Genomic DNA, 17,045 nt, shown 5'->3' on the forward strand with positions numbered 1-17,045 from the left:
CTGCTGTTATGTGCTGGACTGTCTCAGAGGCCTCCTTGCACAACCTACACCTTGGGTCTTGTCTGGTGTGGTAGATCTGAGCCTCTATTGCTCTGGTGTTTATATATATATATATATATATATATATGTGTGTGTATAATTCAAAAAAGATTAGGAATATCCTTCAGCAATGCCAGTCTTGAACTGCAGGATTACCGAATAATTCCAGTGCACCTTCACTTTACGGCAGCATGTCATTTTGTTTTCATGCTCTGCAGGAGAGCGTCTATAGAGCCCAGAAACGGTGATGCATATAATATATTCTTCTATCTGCTGCATGTTCCACAAGATGTGTGGGAAAAAGATGTCTGCTTGGAACAGATTACTGCCACTGGACTGTACCAAAAATAAATAAATAAAACTTAAATATTGGGCCACATTGAACCTTACTGAATATTAACAGACACCAAAGGCAAAAACCCCATAACAGAGCCAAAGGGATACTGAAAATAAGACAAATAAAAATAAATGTCCCCTCACAGGTTTGGTTTGTTTGACAGTGCAGTGTGAAAGCGAACCGCACCAGCTGAAAATGTAACAAATGCAGCGATTTTGGTCCTCAATAGAACCGAGTTTATGGACTATCAAGTGTGAAGACGCCGTTAATGTCCTCCATCATTTCTGGTGTTGTTTAAATACCAATAAGTGTGTCTCACTTGGTATGCATGCACTGAAACATGTTCGGATTGTATAAACAGAAGAAGCTAAAGAGTTTACCCTTAGAAAGATGTTTGTATATTGTTGTTGACGCTATTAATAAATTAATACAAGTTTTTTTAAAGTATGTGTACTTGCTGTATAAAACCTCCAAACTTCTCCTTCCAACCTAGCATTGTGAAAAAACAAAAAGAAATATAACTTCTGTTAAGTAAGTTTTGTGTATTATTGTCATGGTTTGCAGGGTTTTCCCCATTGTATTTTAAGCCTGGTGGGCCACCAGGCTTTACTTGTACCCCCACCAGGCTAAGCATTGCTTATTTATTTAAGTCTTTTTAAAATGTTTGCATTTTTTATGGCTTTATAGTTGGTGCTCAGGTATTAACCTCCCAGTCTTTCAATAACACATAATTATCAAGTGATATTTCTGGTTCAGTTCAGAGATGATGCACAAGATGTTGAACTTGGACACAAAATGATCTGCAAATCAAAGAAGGGGAAAAAGTCTAACCCAAACATAAGAGAGCAAACTAAAATGCACAGGTGATAAAACATGAAAAATAGGAAAGACACAAAGGAATGAACTTATATATCAAGTATCATTACTATGGTTAGTTATGATAACCATAGTGAATTAAATAGAAAAGGCCAAGACCTAAATGGCAATAATAAACCCAGAAAACAAACAGCAGAAAACTAAAACAGTTGTTGACCGGTGTGAAAGAAACTGTAGTAAATATTCCCATCAGCAGCAGGGGATTGAAACAGAATAACAGCACAGACTCTTTTACTTTTTGCACATATAGACAGAGTAATAGATCACGTCGCTGGTTTAAATGTGGCGCTTGAGTGCCATAAAAAAAAAAAGATGAGTATATCAAGCCGAGTCCTGACTCAGTGAATAAAGGAGATAAATGCGTGTCAAAGGTCTTCCTTTCCATTCACATTTCTTCTCTCTCCTTCCTTTCATCACTTGTTCCTTGGCAGCGCTACATCATGTCAGGCTGCAAACCTTCCCCCTTTCTGCCTCGCCTCTTTCCCTCTCTCTTTCTCTGTCTCTCTCTCTCTCAGTGCTCCTGTCACTTTGGATGAGCAGACGGCCTCGTGTTGTGTTCGGGCCACACAGGGCAAGCTGAGGCTCCAGCCGCCTGACTCACGAGCTCTCGGCTACAGGGAAGGGAGAATGTCACTGCGCATCGAGTTGCCTTCACGTTACACAAGGGCACACTCTCAGCTCACAAACACACAGCGGAGGAAGAGCACACAGAGCCTCCTGGTGCATAGTGAGCCAAGCAAATCCCAAACACACACACACACACACAGTGACAGTGGGCTGATGCTATTTTTAACTGCCTACTCCGATGCACGCTCATATTCAACAGGAAAACACACATGATGACACAGAGATGCAGCACATTTCTGCTTGTTGTGATTGACTGCTGATATCAGACGGGAATGGACGCGTCACATAATAAAAAGGTTTGTTGAAAAAGTGTCCGCAACTGGGAGCATCTCCTAATGTATTGGAAGCCAACGGCAAACACCTCTAACACGTCCTTGGAGTTAGGTGTTATGACCGGATGACATCGGATAAATGAAGTTCTCGTCCAGATCCAGTTCAAGGTTTCCTCCAGAAAACTTGCTAAGCCCGGTGGTTGGGTGCTATGGCAGTCATTCATCCAGTGGTCGGCCATGTTTTTGAGTTAAAAAATGTTTAAAGTTGACAGGAAATTTGAAAAGATCACTTGACAATTATGTGCTATTGGAAGATTAAATGCTGTATTATAAAATGCATACATTTTTCTTAAAACTAAAACAAATAAGCAATTCTTAGCCTGGTGGGGGCACAAGTAAAGCCTGGTGGCCCGCCAGTCTTATAATACACCGAGGGAAACCCTGCAGTGTTTATGTTCCTGGAGCTTTCTGCAACAGCATGCAAATGTTCCAGAAGTGTGAATGTCGTCACATGAAAACTCAACACTTACTGTTGCACAGAGACTCTGCACATCATTCTGCATAGGGACTCGGATATTTTACATGTAGATTTGAAAGTTGACTGAATTCAGCTGTTACTCTTCCACTCCTTCCATTGATCTAAATTCTTGTATTTCTCAAACTACTGGACGAGGAGAAGTAGCAATTCATCTTTCAGTCAGATTTATTGATTAATCCCTGGCCAATTAACAGCTGCAGTTCTTTTGAACTGTATCAAACCCTTACTTTTCCCCATGCGAATGGCACATTAATTAATTAAATTAATGGAGCTAAATTGTGTCCATAAAGTTTGTTCAAAAGAAAAATAATTTGAAACTGAAAAAATAACACACTTCACTGATAGAACCTGCTTATGTCAACATACCACCCAAATATCAGTGATAAAAATATATATTGACAAATTTGAGCTGCATTTTCAGTTCGTTTTTACCATTTCCCATGCTCTGAGAGGAACACAGAGGAGCCGCTAGACCACAGTTTCTACCATCCGACAGCTCTACTATGCATGGCCTACTCTTCTAATATGGGCAAATTATGTTAGTGATAACATAAAGGCTGGTTGTCATTTCATCACACAGGGAAACAGAAAGAAAACAGATGCATTCAATATGTAAACACAAGTGTTTCTTTCTGTTGGAAATGTGCTACATAAATTGACCTCCAGGAGAAGTTCATTTCCTTAGCGACGTTTTTGTAGCTATGGCCTGATTGCTACTTCTAAATAACCTTTTTCTCTGATTTGCCTGGAGTATTCTTTTTTTTCTTCATGCTGTAAGCCAGGAATACTGATTAACCAATGAATGGACCTTCTATCTTTATACTCCAATTACTGGAGACACTCTTACTGCATGCAGCTGATCTCCTTTCCACTTATTGTGAGACTACTGGCACCAATTGACTGGACCTCTGTTGAATTAGGTCAGTCGATTTGAAGAGGGGGTTGAATATTTACGCAATCTCTTAAGGTAAATATTTTATGTAATTGTCATTATTTTGTTGAACTCTGTTTTTTCTTTGACATTGAAGAGTTTTTGCCTTTTTTTTTTTTTTTTTTTTTTTTCTAAAAAGCCAGATGTTGATGGTCAGACTTGATTTGTAAAAGTAACATGTGGACAAGGTGTAAAACATACCAACTTTCAAGGTGGTGAGTATTTTTATAGGCATTGCGTGTGTTTGACAGAGTGTCATAGGTGGCTGAATGGAAGTTTTTATTATTATTTAAGCACAAACTATCAGGTTAAGTTGATCAATACAGTCATCTTGAACTTATATAGTTTACATACAATCTCTGTCTGGTTATTCAGATGTTTTTCAAACATTTCATTTATTTTAACTTGTGATTTAATGCTGTTGCCATGTGTATGGTAGCTGAAAGACTCTGTTACAACTACGTGCAACAACACAGCACTTGTTGAAGCTGTTTGTCATGGAAACTAAGCTAATTTGTTTAACATGTGATGAGGTAACAAGTCAGACTTGTAAAATTACTGAAGGTCATCACCATGAATTGTTATTTATCGTCGTTGTCAGAGAGGTCATTCTGTGAGCAAGGCTTACCCAGCCGTTCAGGACTCTTGCCACCAAAGACCACCAACAGATATGAAGCAGAAGTCAGAATTGTTGGGAAATATGTGGGAGCGGGACATCTGCTGAGTCTGATGTCTGTTTTTTGTTTTTGTTTTTTTCCAGCCATGACGGCTTCCACAGCTGTTTCTTCTTCCTCTCTCTTTCTCTTCCTTCTTCTTATTCTCTGTTTAGAATTACAATCTACAAGTAAAATGATCAAATCAGCGCTAACCTTTCCTGAAAGTGAAAGTGGCTCCACACATTTTCCTGTTGTAATCTTTCCTCTGAAAATCACTGTGATGCTTCTGTTCACTGAAATGTTCCCAACCAGTTGACTGTTTGTCCCTGTTCCCTGACGTCTACAGTAACTACTTACTAGTAACTACTTACTGTAAAACTCCTGAATACTTGAGCTTTATTCGGGCTCTCTCTTTTGTTCTTGTGTCGTTGCAGCGATCCATGAGTTCCCCAGAGATTATTTCACCAACCAGGAGCGCACAGAGGGAGCAGTGGGCCTCCATGTTCTGTGTGTAAGTGTCATCTGCAGCATTCTGCATTAGCACCAAGTGTGTTTCACATTCCCATATTTAAATGAACAACACGGTGGAAAAGCGTCTGCTTTTTAAGAACCCAGGGCCTCCAGAGGTTTAGAAAATACCAGACGGATTCAGTTTTACATGACATGTTGACTGGGAGCAGAATGTGGATAAGGTGCTAATGTAGTGGAAGAAGCTCACCTCATATTTACGGCGGCTGCAATATTCATACAACTGGAACATTTTGTCCTCGCAGCTGCGAACTTCAACAGATTGTATTGGAATTTTATGCGACAGAGCAACACGAAGTACAGTGCGTCGTAGAAATGTGCACAAAAACTGACGCATCACATTCAGGCTGTTTTATTAACAATTCTACAAAAGTGTCATGTCCCAGATTCAGATCCAGATTCAGATTTATTCACATCCCAAATGGGCAATTGATGTCACAGCAGGTATAAAAACTGAACAACAAAGTATTAAAGTTAAGAAATGAAAAACAATAAAGCATACCAAGAAAGACGGCAAATATAAATCAATACATAATGGGAAAGGAATAGCAGGGTATGTCATTGTGGACCGACAACAATCAGATGCGATGCCTCCTACCTCGTCCTGCATTGACAAGAGAAATTGCTGTGAGAACAACAGAGTGCATGTGCACAACACAAGTTTGTGCGAGTTTGCCACATCAGATAAATAGTGCAAGGCTGAACGTGAAGGTATTACACTGAGCAAGACGCCCCCCCTCTTCTGTTCATCCCGAGACGTGAGTGAGCCCAGCTTCTCACCTGAAGGAATGTAAATATTACCTTCTGCATTTATCCAAAACATCTTACACATATTATGTTTAAGGCATCTAATAAGCTGCTAGCTGAGCTCATACAGAGCATGTTTTTTGAAAGAGAAGGGGGGATATAACTCAAATGTTTACTCAAACTTAAGGATTCATAGTTTACGCACAACAAGGAAGAGCTTTTGTATTTCAATTCATGGGGTAAAATTATGGAAGTTAAATGAGGAGTTAAAACAAAATCCAAATTTAATACAATTTAAAAGGAAATATAAGGAGACATGGAAACATGGGTGAGAGTTATCTCTATTGTGTAAATCATGGGTATATGTGAGTATGGATATGTGGGTATCCATACCCACATATAAGTGTGTGGGTATGGATGTATATATCTAGACATATGTAAACCCAGATAACATGGAAAATTAATTAACCTGTTTATTTTTATTTTTGATTTGATTTATTAATGTGGGTCCATCTGAAAATATTGTATGAGTTTATGAGGTAGGAGTTCATAAGTTTCTTACTCTTCCTTCTCCTTTTCGAGAGTGTTAAGATTAATGCAGTACAAAAATTTGCATTCCTTGTTTATGTGTGTGATTTCATACTTCTGTCATGTTCGAACATGAATAAATAAATAAATAATAAAAACAAATAAACAAAAGCAAATGATAAAAGATGTGCATGCCTGGTTTGCAGTAGTGCACCGTTAGCAAACCGCTAAACACTTCAATCAGATGAAGTTGAGCACAGATTGTGTTTCTGCAGGTGCTTCAGTGGAGTGAGTGTATTCATTGTGTATCCTGGTCTCTGTAGGCAGTCTACATGTTTTATGCCCTGGCATTGGTCTGTGATGACTACTTTGTCCCCTCACTAGAGAAGATTTGTGAGGTAAGAAGTCAATGCCGGTCACTCTTGCACCTCTGCTGAGGATCTCTAGACCGCCACTGTTTCCTGTAGAGAAAATCCTCTCTCTCTCTTCTTCTCCTGTCCAAACAGCGTCTTCAGCTGAGTGAGGACGTGGCAGGAGCCACCTTCATGGCAGCTGGCAGCTCAGCTCCTGAACTCTTCACTTCAGTCATTGGTGCGTAGCTTTTTGAACTTTAAACCGACCCTAAACGTCTTCGTCCCAGAGGTGCCCTCTGTAATCTCTCTGACACATACACAGCCTTTTGTTCTGTCGTGCAGGAGTGTTCATCACCAAAGGCGACGTTGGCGTGGGCACAATTGTGGGCTCTGCTGTCTTCAACATTCTCTGCATTATTGGAGTGTGTGGCATATTCGCTTTGCAGGTACAAGACAAAACACACACACAGAGAGAGAGAGCTCTGCATAGCTTTCGTGCACTGTTGACGCTGCAACGTTCTTCATGAAACAATGAAGTTTATTAGGTGACAGACAGAAACGTCTTAGCCGCATGATGATCTGGATTTGATTATTTATCTGTTTTAACTCCTGAAATTAATTTGTCCACTAGTTGGAGTCGTTCACTGAGGGGAAAAAAAAACATCTATATGTGGAGCTTTTGTGTCACCACAGTATTTAATCATAATCCTCCTGTCACTGTGTCTCAGACCATCCGTCTGTCCCGCTGGCCTCTGCTCAGAGACTCTTGCTACTACACACTGTCTATCTCTGCCCTTATAGTGGTAAGTGCTGATGGTATTCTCTGCCAAAGAACCAGTTTGTTGGATAGGAAAATATTACTATCAAATCTCATAAATCACATCAGTGATAGCTTTCCTTTATGATCAGAAAACCAGAGTCCACATCACGTGTAATGCTTTGCTTCTTGTCTCTCTTTCATGCAAAAGTTTATATATGACGAGAAGGTGGTTTGGTAAGTTATGGAGCTTCGATTATTTACCACAAATTTGGTAGAATTCCAACTTTTTGTTTCGCTAACCAGGGTAAAACACGGTTGACTGATATTTTTAATCTTTAGGTGGGAAGCTCTGACACTGATTCTGATGTATTTCGTCTATATTTTGATCATGAAGTAAGTTTAAGACTCAACCACTCATTTTAAGAAACTTTATTTTTTTGTATATCCTTCATGTCATTCATGGTCAGGAGAGACTTTTTCCTCCTCATCACATCCATTCTGTATTTTTAGTGAAAATCAAAACCAAAGGTTTGCGCATCATGACCCCCATCAGTAACAGTGAACATGTTTCTATAACTACATCCCCAATGCAGAGGCATGAAAAACTGTTTGCTCCCATCATGAGTTATTTTTTTGTATATTTGTTACACGTAAACTGTTGGAAATACATACCACAAGTACAAGTACAAGGTGATGTCTTCAGCTTCTGCCAATTGGGTTGGTAGCATTACACCACTTAGCTCTACAGTGAGCTGTAGCTTAGCAACCTCATTAGAAACTAACTCCTGACTATTATTTTGTGTGTGGACGGAGCAGAACATGTAGGGTTTACATAAGTTGAGGATTGGTGTGTATTCAATGTGGGGCGAAATTGTCACAGAACCTGGTGGTTCTTCACTGGATGCTGCAGTATTTCCTGCAGCATCCGGCCAGCCAACTAAAAAGTCATTTTTGTCGATGAAATAAAGTAAAAATCATTTTCTCTGCTGCTCTCACTGCTTTTTGTAGAACTTTCCATTCTGACACTTTGCACCTACTAGCATTTGTTCAATTTGCATTGTAATTAGTGTGATGATCTGGAACTCTTAGGTATGACAAACATAGAAAAAACTAGGAGCAGACTGTTTTTCTCAACGCTATGTATAACCAAAGTAAATAAGTGAAAGCTAAAACACCCAACGCATCCACCTAATCTGATCGTAGAGATAAACAAGGAGACATGTTGCAGGTCCACAGAGTACATGAAGGTGACCCGACTTCCTGTTGCAGGTTGAACTGCTACATTGTTCGTTTCCTTGAGAGACAGAAGAAGAATCCATCTGGTTTAAGTAATGGAGCTGCTACTAACACTGAACTAGACGATGGCTATGATGCTACTGCTGTCCTGCTGAAGAAAGGTACAACTTTTATTTGACTATCACTTCACAACAAGTTGTTCAGAATGACTGCTGACCTCTGGTCAGTGTTCTGTACAGAGACGGTCTCCTTTAAACTCTGGACAAAGACTTCTTGTTACTTAGCCTTCTTGTGTCTGTAGAGGAGGCTGATATTCTGACCAGATGGGTCCACTAATTGACCCCAACTCTGTGTCTGATTGGTTTGGATCCTGAATTTTTTATCTTTGCAAGCACAAATTGATGTATAGCAAGGTCTCCCCGGATGTATTACCAGCCTGGCGGGCCTTAGGCTTAGGCTTTACTTGTGACCCCACCAGGCTTAGCATCGCTTATTTTTTAAAGTTTTTTTTTTAAATGTCTGAATACTTTCAGACCTTATGGTTGGTATTCAGGTATTAATCTTCCAATCTTTCAATAATTCATAATTATCAAGTGATATTTTCAAATTTCCTATCAACTTTAAACATTTTTTTAACTCAAAAACTCGACGGGTTGCTGGATGAATGACTGCCCTAGCGCCCAACTACCGGGCTTAGCATGTTTTCTGGGGGAAACCTTGTATAGTCTTGCTACAATCCAAACTTGTCTCTGTTGCCAATGTCATCAAGCGTGTAGGGAGCATGCACGCTTGCTCCCTACACGCTTGTGGACCGCTGTTGGCTGCGGTCCACAGCCCACAGCAGAAGTGGACTGTGGACCGCAGCTCTCGCATATCTGTCCCGTCCAAAGTTCATTTCTTGTGTGGTTTTGCATTAAGATGTAGGACCTGTCTTCTGAAGCGATAGAAAGTAACTGTTGTTTACACAGTGAGAGGACAGATACTTGCTGCTCCAGAGTATGAGCAACTCCAGGAGGCCAAATAACAAACTAGCTGAATTAACCAGAAAGCAGTTAAGGCCGATGGAGCCGCTCCAAGTATGTGGCATGCCAAAATAAGTGAATCTTCATCAGTAGAGCGTGCATGAGAGTAAGTGTTGCCCACTTTGCCCAACCTCTGTTGTTTATGTGAGAGTTTTAGCACAAACAGCTGAATGGTGTCGACATATTCTCTGTTAGTCATGGTGCTGCTGTTGTATGTGTGTGACTCTTAACAGCAAACCACCACAGAAAGCCATCTGTGCTGATGGTGGACGAGCTGCTCTCTGCGTACCCCCACCAGCTGACCTTTTCCGAGGCTGGCATGAGGATCATGATCACCAGTCACTTCTCTCCAAGAACCCGACTCACCATGGCCTCACGGATGCTCATCACTGAGGTGAGGTCAAAGACACAGAAACTCAAATTGCTTTCATCCGGGGTGTGAAGTCTCACCTCCAGAGGTTTGTAGCTGTGGTAGACGTGTGCAGGGGCAGGACAGAGCCTGGGCCAGTTGGACAGGGGATCCACGCTACTGTCTTAGTGCCCATTTCTTGCTGCCTAATCTTTACAACAGCAATAGGGTCCAGAAGTGTGGCATGGTGGACCTTGTTGGCACGAGAGGAGCACCAGGCAGTGCCCTCTCCTGCTTTGCTTCAACCTAATTTGCATATGAACTACGGTGGCTTGGGCATTGCTTGTTCCTGGCTGCTGATCTGCAGCTCTCAGGAATCTTCCATGCCAGCTGTGGGCTTTGAGGATTGAGAATCAGAGAATAAATGTAGCTGTTCTGTTGTTGGCCTTATACGTTGGTTTTTTAGGCAACAATAGAGAACAGCCAGCGTCATGAAGACCGAGAAACACAGCAGACAGAGCAGCGAGAAAGTAGGAGGGTTAGATTTTAATTAAAAAAAAAGTTTGGTATAAAATGGCTGCCTCCACTTAAACTGACAGAAGAAAGGTGTTAAAAAAGGAAGGAGCTAAGAGACCCAAGATGACTGGAGGGGCTGCAGAGAACCACAGCTCAGAAAGGGGGAATATGTTCACAGGACAAATAGTCATGGAATCATTTGACCGTATGGATGACCGGCTAGAAGTCATTGCTGAAAGAGATGAGAAATGGTAAATGGCCTGTTCTTGTTTAACACTATACCAAGTTCAGTGTGAAGCCCCAAAGCGCTTCACACTAAATTCAGTCGTACCAAACTCACTTGGCCCTCTGACCACCACCAGCTTGCTCAAGGACACCACAACAGAGATGGATGGAGCGGGCATCGAACCAGCAACAACCTGATTGCTGGACAAACTCCTACCGCCCTTGCCTCCATCTAAGGTTTGCCACAAATCGTGTAGGAGTCCCAGCAAATATGGAAGAGGGTGTTATGCTCAGATGAGGCCAAAACTGAACTTTTTGGCGAAACACTTTGCATGTAAGACAACAAAATGTTCAATAAAAGTCTCTTGTCTGTTTAAATACCTTTCAGATAAACTTTGAGTTGCTTCTTTGTGTGTCTGCTCTAACCTCCTGTTTAAGGGTCGTTTTCCTTTCACTGTCACCACATTCCCCTTCGGTAGGGGTTATGGTTGAAGAGTTGTAGTAGAGGCAATTTATTGCATTTCCTTAGATGAAGACTTTTTACCAGTCAGAATAAAACTAATTAAAAATCCGACTCTATCAAAACTGAGCTTGTCCTTTCTTCATGTTGCACAGAGACAGAGACTAATCAACACACGGACTCTGACCAACGGTGAATCAGACGTCTTTGTCAAAAGAGGCAGTAGACGGGGCATCGAAAATGGACTGTCCAGGGCAGAGAGGCGCCTCAGCATTCGTCGTGACGATCGAGAGGCGGGCAACGAGACGGAGAATGAAGACAATGAAAACAATGAGAATGATGAAGAGGAAGAGGAAGATGAGGGAGATGGACCTTTTGTGCCCTTCCAGTGTCCAGGTGAGCTCTTGAAGGCAATTCTCCACCTCTGTTGCCCCAAAAGCCAAGTTAGCAAATCTTAGTCTTTTTTCAGCTGCTGACTACTTTTGATGAAATTGCTGTTATGGATGGTGAATGTTAGTATTTATGTTCTTCCACCGATTTTCTCTGACTAATCGCTGTGTGCTGGCCTGTGCATCGTGTCCTAATCTCTGAGCCATCTCGTTCTGTGTCGGCCTGTGTGTCTGCAGCTGGTGTGTTTAACAAGCTGAAGTGGCTGCTGGCCTGGCCTCTGTGCCTGGTGCTGTTCTTTACCGTCCCCAACTGCTCCAAACCTCGCTGGGAGAACTGGTTTATGCTCTCCTTTATTTTCTCCACCCTTTGGATTGCCTCCTTCTCCTACATCATGGTCTGGATGGTGAGTTGTGTCCTTTCTTTGTGTTTCTGACAAACTAAGACAAGCCCGGTATTGCATTCAGTGTTAAGGGTTAACGCGTGACCCAGGTGTAGAAACCATCTCCACCTGGACTTCTTTTATGACTTCCGGGGCGAAAGACACAACCTTCTGTCTCTGTGTGTCAGGTAACAGTGATCGGCTTCACACTCGGAATCCCCGATGTGATCATGGGCATCACCTTCCTGGCAGCTGGCACGAGCGTTCCCGACTGCATGGCGAGTCTGATAGTGGCGCGGCAAGGTAACACATCCGCGAGGCGGCCAACGTGCAGAGGCACCAAAAGTCTTGACTAGAGTCCTCTTCTGCCCCTCCCGTTTTGTGTCCTGTTCAATGCATCCAGTTTAAACCCTCTGTCAGGAATGACTGCGCTCTGCCGGTGAAGTGTGCTGCAGCAAAAACCATGCTCTTCAGCATTACTGGTGTATAAAAAAATCTATTTAAAATTGAAACAAGAATCGCTTAGCCAGGCACGAAGGCAATAATCCACTGGCGGGAAACCCTGCATGGCTGACATATCTGGTACTGATGTTGAAGTTCCTTCTTTTTTTCTAATTTCAGCAAATTTTGCCCCATTAATGGACTGATAAGACCTAGAAAATAGAAAATGTTTTATGTTTGTTGTTTGTGGCCCATGCAGAAAAATCTGCACCTTCTGGGGAGGATTTATACCTCCGTGCCCAGATTTGATCTCGGTTCCTGCAGTGGAATCACTCCTTACATGGCATTTTATTACACTTCTCTGTTTATGTATTTTCATGTAAAACAATCAAAACAGGTATGCAGTGTTTGTCAAATTACAGAAATAATCTTTATGATTTCTAAATTATTGGAGAATTATTTATTTCTTGCCTGATCAGAGAATGTCATTAGCTTTAGGTTTTGTTCAGACGGGGTTTTTTGCCCCCCCATGTACAAGAAGTCCTACCTCAGATTGAAAACTTAGCCACTCGTCATCAAGTGTCGGAGTGTAAATAGAGACTTCTTCATTCTCCCAGTGTGACAGAACAGCAGAGTCTAAGAGAAGCCTCCATCAAACAGGTTTGGAGGGGAGCAGATGAATCACATGGAAACAAGCGACCAAGGCATTTCCTGTCATCTTGGTCCAGGAAGCTAAAAGAAGATGGAGGGAAAACAAGCTGGCAGGAGTCCCATCCTCCCTGCTTTCATCTGTGTTTATTCTCACTCTTGCCATTAAATATTGAAGCAGCTGTGTGTGTGTGTTTGTATATGTGTGTATACGTGTGCAGGTTTAGGTGTCTGTGAGTGGGTTATGTCAGGCAGGGTGACACAAACACATGGGGGCTTCCCATGGCTACAAAGAGATTTTTTTTTTGAAGTACAGACTTGACTTTTGGATATCAGTACTACAGTCGGCATCACTGATCTTCCATATGCCCACCCACCTTTAACTCTTCTGTCTCTCTCCCTCCTACCTGCCTTTGTTTCTGCCCTTCTTTCATTCTGTCTACTCTTTTCTGTCGCTGACTCCAGGTATGGGAGACATGGCCGTGTCCAACTCCATCGGCAGTAATGTGTTTGACATCCTGGTAGGGCTTGGCCTCCCCTGGGCCCTGAAGACACTGGCCATTAATTACGGCTCTGCTGTAAGTCCAGCTGTAGGCCTCCTAATGATAAAGTTTCTAATATTTACACTGTGACTGTCTTAATGTCAACGTTTTGGCCAACTGCCTTTCTTTGAATTGATCCAAATCATCTGAGAAACATCATGTACGTTAAAACGGATCTGTGTATAAATACTAGAAATGAAGACAAATGACTGAATCTGAATTCAGGGTTTGTCCTTCTAGGATCCTTTTTATCGTCTTCTTTTGTTCCCATTTCAGCATTCTAATATTTGATGCAGTTGTGATGTAGAGAAAAAGAAAAGAGAAAAAATGTAGAAAAAAAAATATTTCACATGCCCTGCGGTCTTTAACAGGCATGCCTTGCTCACTGTTGAAAACTCACTTTAATACATTGGATTACTGATATTGCATGCTTTATCATTTTTTATGTTTTTTTATTTATTTTATTTTAAGGCATGTGTCAAACACGAGGCCTAGGGCTAAATCTGGCCCACCAAAACTTTGTGACCATCTAGCAGCGTCACACAAGATTATGATTGACAAGCGCTAAGACCCGCCTCCTGCCTCTGATTGGTTGTTTGTAAGCACTGGATGAAAGCAGAGCCACTCAATTTTTTCACAGGTTGTCTGTTTCATACCATATTGTCATGACTAACGTTTCCGTAACTCATACAATGCAAGGATCAAGAGTTGTTGTGGACGGTAACGACGTGGGCATCTCCTGTAGTAGTCAGTCTTGTCGACTTTGGAGTCAGGGATATCTTCATGCACATAAAAAGAGGGTGTACTTTGTTTTCTTTTTTTTTGTTTCATTCCCACAAATTCTGGAACAGTGACAATACCGAAATGAAATTTGTGCCAGAAGATCTCCAGATTGTGTCTGATAAAGTGCCTCGTCTCTTCATTCCACAGATCAAGCTGAACAGCAAAGGGCTCATCTTCTCTGTGGGACTCCTGCTGGCGTCTGTCTTCCTTACGGTGAGTTTGCATCTCACACAGACTTCTGACTCTTCTTACCTCCAGCATCTGTGCTCGTGAGCCTCACGTCCCTCTGCATCCTGCGATGTCCAGGTGCTGGGAGTCCACCTGAACAAGTGGACGCTGGACAAACGTCTGGGACTCACGTGTCTCTTGCTCTACTCCATCTTCCTGTGCTTCTCCTGCCTGATCGAATACAACATCTTCACTTTTGTCAACCTGCCAACGTGTCGGGAAGACTGAGACGCACCAGCATTGCCACACACACACTCAAACACATGCATACACACACACACACACACACAGTGAGTCCGATTCACAGGTAGTGTTACAGAGGCAATAGGTGGAGTTCAACAGAGGATCTAAGTCAGAACAGACTCGTTTCTGAGTCTCTCTTTTTTTTCTTTTTTTTTTTTTAGATGTCCCACTCTGCTCTTTTTTGGGTGCTTGTTTTCCTGCTTGGTGCAATATGGAGCTGCTCTGGTGTTTACTCCCAATCAGACCAGAGTGTGGGACTTTTTCCAGGGTCAGAGATCGGTTAATAACAAGCCTTCACTGTGCTCAACACACACACACGCACACACACACGCACACACATTAACTCACACCTTTGTATTACTGCATGCTTCTCACATAAACATGTTTTATTTTGAAGCTCCTGTGTTTAGGTGTGGCGTTTCCTAGCTGCTAACTCTTCTTCACGGGGTACGCGAGGCCTTGATGAGGAGAGTAGAAACGAACAAAGCAATGTCGAATCTGAGGTGGGCGGAGTCAGCTCAGCACTTCAGCTGCAGAGGAGTTGTTTGGGTTGCTGGAAGTCTCTCGGTAGCAAACAGACCCAGTTATGCACATGTGCACATTATGTCCAGTCAGAGTCACTTTGTTCATGCTTCAAGTGTGTATAGACGTGTGTAGAGACAGTCTTCCTCTTCTGCTTTTAGACGTAAAACTACAGACAACCAGGGCATTACCTTTTTATGAAGTGTCTCACAGTTGTAGTGTTGTTGTTTTGTTTTTTTTTTTACTCCTTCTTGTATATACCCCCCTCCCCCGCCCAGATGATTTATTTATTATTTATTAATGCCACACACACTCACACACACACACACACACACACTTCTCTCGAGGTCACAGAAACAAACAGAAGAATACCACTTAAACACAAAACAAGCACAACGTCTTCTGAGGGATTGATCTGGAATTCTGCATGTGGATGTCAGAAATGTCCAATTTACACTGACCAGCTCCATGAGGAACATCCTTATAAAAAGAAGAGGATCTCGTTTTTTTTATTATTATTATTATTATTATTATTTTGTCTGCTGCTTTTGTCTTCTTAAAGACTCCAAGTTAACGGACTCAATAGAGGTGGGTTCAAAGTACTTCCTCTGTGGCGGAACGAGATTGGACCAGGACTGACCGTTCTGCTCTGGACATGTCTTATTTTAGGAGTTCTTTGTATTTTGTACTGACAAATGTCTGGATTTGTCCACTTAGGTTTTGTGATAAGTCAAAGTGTCCTACTAGAATTAGAGCATGTACTGTTGTGATTTAATGTAAGCCCTGAAGGGCAACAACTTCCTTCGAGGCGGTGGCTGATTGTGAGACCAAACATGACTTTCTTACAGATGAGCTTTGGCAACTCCTTCAGTCCAGACAGCTTATCCAACAAAACAAAGACTGTTTCAGGGTCGAGTTTACCCGTCAGTGGTATCCTGTTTCAAATCTGAGAAAAACAACCAGTGTTTTAATGTACAAATCATTCCAATCACATGTTTCTGTCTGTACATCAGTCAGAAATATGTGTCTGATAGGATCTTGTCTACTTATTTTGTGTTTTTTTTTTGTTTGTTTTTTTTGTGTGTAAATATTCATTGCTCTGAGTGGGAAACAGGGTTCGAAACTTATGTAATGCAATAACTATAAGCTTACTCCCTTGTCAGGTTTCAGCTTTAAAGACAATGGGAGATCTAACAGTACAAGCTGAGACGAGACAATGCATCATTTTGAGCTCACGAGAATGAGACAAGATGAAAGCAATATCTTTGGGAAATTTTAATCCAATTTCCTTTGTTTTCACAAACAGTTGTTTTTCTTTTGCCATGTGCTTCCTAAAGCTCACCCTCAGTTTTAAGTTTCAATGTTAAAGCCAGTCCTGATGATAAGTCCTTAAACTGAAGACGACACAATGCAGTCCAGATTCATTAGGAACTCTATAAAATGACCCTTTAGTTTTACCCCATTAGGAATGCACATGCAGATGCTAACTTTAGCTTTGTTAGCAACCTGCAGTTAGCCAGTTGACAGTTAAAACTGTTGGCGTCTTCTTCAGTGTTTTCTGTAACTGTGTGTTGTCAGCTAGTCTAATGACCAGATTCTGCTGATATAACTGAACGACTTCTTCCTGTCTGACTTCAAAATAAGAGTCTCAAGGGCAGTTGCAACAGGATTGTCAGGATTAAAGATGCAGGTGTCAATGTCTTAAGCATACTTCACCAGACAAAGTCACAGATTACATGTACAAACTCAGCTTCCATCGTGAAACGCTCTCGTTATGTGGAATTCTGTATAAATCAAGTCGACATTTGATATTTATTGATTCAGGGATGCTCTCGCTCTTCTGGAATGAGACTCAAGCTTTCTCACTCC

The 17,045-nt window shown here is 41.7% G+C and overlaps 1 protein-coding gene across 1 annotated transcript in view; it reads left to right on the forward strand.

The window, feature by feature from the left end:
* Positions 1-14,826, forward strand: part of slc24a3 (solute carrier family 24 member 3) — a 41,549-nt gene extending 26,723 nt beyond the window's left edge. The window contains exons 3-17 of the mRNA XM_007540949.2: positions 4,711-4,787; positions 6,403-6,477; positions 6,586-6,670; positions 6,775-6,878; positions 7,161-7,235; positions 7,401-7,426; positions 7,532-7,585; positions 8,462-8,589; positions 9,684-9,844; positions 11,156-11,396; positions 11,627-11,793; positions 11,958-12,072; positions 13,324-13,436; positions 14,331-14,396; positions 14,490-14,826. Coding sequence (XP_007541011.1) covers positions 4,711-4,787; positions 6,403-6,477; positions 6,586-6,670; positions 6,775-6,878; positions 7,161-7,235; positions 7,401-7,426; positions 7,532-7,585; positions 8,462-8,589; positions 9,684-9,844; positions 11,156-11,396; positions 11,627-11,793; positions 11,958-12,072; positions 13,324-13,436; positions 14,331-14,396; positions 14,490-14,639 — 1,637 coding nt within the window. The 3' untranslated portion in view covers positions 14,640-14,826. The remainder of the gene's footprint in view (positions 1-4,710; positions 4,788-6,402; positions 6,478-6,585; positions 6,671-6,774; positions 6,879-7,160; positions 7,236-7,400; positions 7,427-7,531; positions 7,586-8,461; positions 8,590-9,683; positions 9,845-11,155; positions 11,397-11,626; positions 11,794-11,957; positions 12,073-13,323; positions 13,437-14,330; positions 14,397-14,489) is intronic.
* Positions 14,827-17,045: the final 2,219 nt, after the last annotated feature.

Source organism: Poecilia formosa, unplaced genomic scaffold, assembly GCF_000485575.1.
Source record: "Poecilia formosa unplaced genomic scaffold, Poecilia_formosa-5.1.2 Scaffold575, whole genome shotgun sequence".
NCBI classification, from domain to species: Eukaryota; Metazoa; Chordata; class Actinopteri; order Cyprinodontiformes; family Poeciliidae; genus Poecilia; species Poecilia formosa.